This window comes from Lactuca saligna, chromosome 7, assembly GCF_052625555.1.
Source record: "Lactuca saligna cultivar CGN05327 chromosome 7, ASM5262555v1, whole genome shotgun sequence".
In the NCBI taxonomy this organism is placed as follows: Eukaryota; Viridiplantae; Streptophyta; class Magnoliopsida; order Asterales; family Asteraceae; genus Lactuca; species Lactuca saligna.
In genome coordinates this window covers 20,239,632-20,243,339 of record NC_136423.1, presented here as the reverse complement: position 1 = coordinate 20,243,339, position 3,708 = coordinate 20,239,632, and the positions used below count along the sequence as shown (strand labels likewise).

Genomic DNA, 3,708 nt, shown 5'->3' with positions numbered 1-3,708 from the left:
TGAAATTCCAAATGTATACTCAACCTCTGTTGTATTGTATGACTATGCATCTAGCAAGAAACCATCCGTTGAAATGACCTATTCGACACAAAATTGTCTACCAAAAGGTCACAATGAATAACTCTTGTCTAAAGGAAACTAATCATCACATTACTATCTTCCGAAAGAAACTCTTTGCCGCCCGACGCTTAGCGCGGGTAAACGGCTAGTATATATATATATATATATATATATATATATATATATATATATATATATATATATATATATATATATATATATATAATCCAAAAAAACCAAAAGTACGTTGCCCCTAACGGCTGAACACCCACCCTACTAAGTGTAGTAGTAGTTGCAACACAATTCCAGGTTCTTTAATATAATGTTTTCCGACTTTTCTTTTGGCCATTTTTTTTCAGATCCATTGATTTATTATGATATTTATGTGTTTTAAGATAAAAGCAACATAAGAAATTGTAGCACATAAAACACATTTTGGGCACTTTTTAAACCATTTGACTTGTTGAACACATTACACATCATTATAATATTTTTTTTTGATGTTTATGGTCTGAAAATGATTATCAGGTATCAAATAATCCAAACCAATATTTTTGGACTATTCAAGCTCTTAAATTGAGCTCAAATATTTTTAGAGATAAATGAGACTATATCACGAAAAATCATCACTATCAAATCGAGTTCAAGATCAACTACAAGTACCAAAAACACCACATCAAATTCAACACTATGTCAAAATTACTAAAATACCCCACCACACCAAACAACTCAAACACGTTTCACTGTTCAAAACATTTCATCTTTTTTTTTTTTTCACTCAGATAGTGTAGATCCAAGTTCACCATTGCTTTTCATTTCCAAAACAATATCACATCCTCCAATCAACTCACCCTTGTAATAAAGTTGTGGAAACGTTGGCCAATTCGAGAACTTCTTCAAACCCTGTCTAACTTCCTCATCACTCAAAATATCAAAAGAACCAAACTTTATACCTTCCCCCTCAAGGGCATTTACGACTTTTGCGCTAAACCCGCATTGTGGGGCACCCGGGGTACCCTTCATAAAGAGCATAACCGGTTTCAAGTTAACCAGCTTCTTTAATCGTTCTTCAAGAGAAATTATACCTTTTTCAACCAAAATCTTTTCAAGTTCCCCACTTTTTTGCATCTCCAAAACTATATCCGATCCACCAATGAGTTCACTTTTAATGTAAAGTTGAGGGTAACTTGACCAGTTTGAATAGACTTTTAGCCCTTGTCTCACTTCCTCATCTGAGAGTATATTAAATGTCTTGAAATCAACCTTTTCTTCACGAAGAATGTCGCATACCTAAAAAAAAAAAATCTACTTAGCAAAAGTGGTTATTGGACAAAAGTGAAAATATGTAAATGACCTGGTAAACTTGTAATAAATCACCTTTCGGCTAAAACCACATTTGGGCTCATCTGGGCTTCCCTTCATAAAAAGCATAACCGGGCTCGAATTTATAAGACTTTCAAGCCGACCCGTCAAACCCGAGCTCAAGCCCGTGGAATCCGTAACTCCACCCTTTTGACCCACGGGTTGACCCGCGGTCATCTTGCTGACATCATCTCCAACTCCATGATCTGCAAAAGCTTGTTTCAATTCACCCCCCTCATGCATTGCAATTATAATATCCGACCCTCCAAGAAGCTCCCCTTTGCAATAAAGTTGAGGATAAGTAGGCCAATTTGAGAACTTCTTTAACCCCTCACGAACCTCGTTGTCACTAAGAATATCAAAAGTTCCGAATTTTACGTTTTCAGCCCTCAAGATTTCAACCGCTTTTTTGCTGAAACCGCATTTGGGTTCTTCGGGGGTTCCTTTCATGAAGAGCATGATTGGGTGGGCCCGGGTCAGTTTTTCTAAACGGGTTTTTAGGGTTTCTGTGACACCGGTTGGAGGACGAGAGTGAGTATTTGAGTTGTCGATTTTGGCAATATCTTGAATTGCTTCTAGAATTGTGGGTCCCGCAGCCATACCTAGGCTTGCGGGGGCTGCGGGTTCGCCAGCATGGATGGACCCCACGACTTTCGCGATTTTGTTGGCTAACTCGGATGGAAATGCCCCTTCCAATGTATCAACCGTCTTTCCATCCTACAAAAAAAAAATTACATTTATATGTGGATGTGGAGGGCATTCATGTCTTTTACTAATATATTCCCAACATTTGTGAAGAAATGGAAATGGTGTTTCACAGAAAGTTACCTTACAAAAAGCAAAGTAAGGCACAGCAGAAACTGAATATGCCTCGGATATTTCTGGTTGTTCTTCAGCTTCAACCTACAATTCCATAAGCCCAAAGCAAAATAAATAGAAGCTTAAATGATTCATTGCTATAATTGTTTCCATTTTTTCAAAATATAATGTTGTAATAGGAAGAAATGAAAGTAAGATGATATAATAAACAGATCAATGAAAGTACTTTGTTATTTCTTGCATTGAATCCTAAATCCGAATACCAATCTTTTACATTCCACCATTTTGTTTCTTCTTCATAAAGATCAAACATGATAAAATTTTTTTGCAAGAAGTGTGTATAAACTAACACCATCATACACACTTCTTGCCCAAAATAATCAATGCAAAACTTTACATATTTTGCAAGAAGCAATTGTCCATGTGCAACAGGTCATATACAATGAGTTAACAATTCCTTGATTAAAATGGTAGGAGTTTATACATGAGACCAATAGTCCGGAAAAGCAATGAACATTGGGAAAAAAAAGTTTAAACTGAAAAAAATGGTTGAAGTGCGATATATGAAGCCAAAATATCCCAAATGTTTTACTTAACAGGGAGTTCATGCATATAACACAAACAATACCGTGTGAAATAAGATCAAACACACATATAACTACTTAATTAAAACCTAGGTTTATGCTCAATTGAGGAAAAAAACGATTGTAAAAATCAGAAAGAGAAGATTAAAAATACAATCAAGGGATTTAGGTTATACATGTAATACAAACACTCCCGCATGTATATAAGATCAAACACGCAAGTAATCAGTTCATTGAGGCCCCTAAGAAGTCAATAAAAGCATACCAGACAATATAGGGAAGAGAAACAGAAGTGATCATGAAGCTATTAAGCAGATAAAAACATACGTAACTGAAGAAAAAACTTATACAAATCACAAAGTGAAGATTAGAAACATACCCTTAAGAAACGGGCATGAGGGAAATCAGTGGAAAGATGAGAAAAGACTTGATCCATGTGCTTAGAAGCTTCACACCAAGAAGCCCAGAAGTGAATCATGACAGGCGACCCTTCTTTCACAAGATTATCAAGCTCTTGCTTTGACTTCAAATCTTTAACGGCCATTTTTCTTTGTTTTTTTTTCCAAAACCCACAGAGGGGAAAACTGAGAGAAAGTAGAGGCGAAGAAGAGTGTAAACGTTGATGCCTTGGAGAAGGGAATTTCAATTTAGGGGAAGGAAAACCTATCAACAAAAGATCGATACGATGCTTTCTGGATGATAGAATAAGCTTCTCACTTTAAATGTCAGCCGTTGATCTTATACGACCCGAAGTTTGCGGTGTGACCCGATTGAAATCCAAACTTATCCTTTGTTATTTTTTTTGGTAATACCACAAAAGTTACGAGTTTAAACGAAAATTGGATTTTGATACTATTATTTTTGTATAAATTGAATATCTTAT

At 35.8% G+C, this 3,708-nt stretch overlaps 1 protein-coding gene across 1 annotated transcript; it reads right to left on the bottom strand.

The window, feature by feature from the left end:
• Positions 1–671: 671 nt before the first annotated feature.
• On the bottom strand, positions 672–3,506 carry GRXS17 (thioredoxin family protein). Its single transcript, XM_078964143.1, has 4 exons — positions 3,205–3,506; positions 2,251–2,325; positions 1,438–2,139; positions 672–1,350 (listed from the first exon to the last, which is right to left on the bottom strand). Exons 1-4 carry the CDS (start codon positions 3,367–3,369, stop codon positions 835–837), a joined length of 1,458 nt encoding a protein of 485 aa, XP_078820269.1. The 5' UTR covers positions 3,370–3,506; the 3' UTR covers positions 672–834.
• Positions 3,507–3,708: the final 202 nt, after the last annotated feature.

Bases quoted from the DNA above. Each gene is read 5' to 3' on its own strand.
- GRXS17 (XM_078964143.1), bottom strand. From the start codon at position 3,369: ATGGCCGTTAAAGATTTGAAGTCAAAGCAAGAGCTTGATAATCTTGTG. The intron at 2,140-2,250 runs GTAACTTTCTGT...TTTTTTTTGTAG, and splicing joins CTTACTTTGCTTTTTGTAAG to GATGGAAAGACGGTTGATAC. The intron at 1,351-1,437 runs GTGATTTATTAC...TTTTTTTTTTAG, and splicing joins AATGTGGTTTTAGCCGAAAG to GTATGCGACATTCTTCGTGA.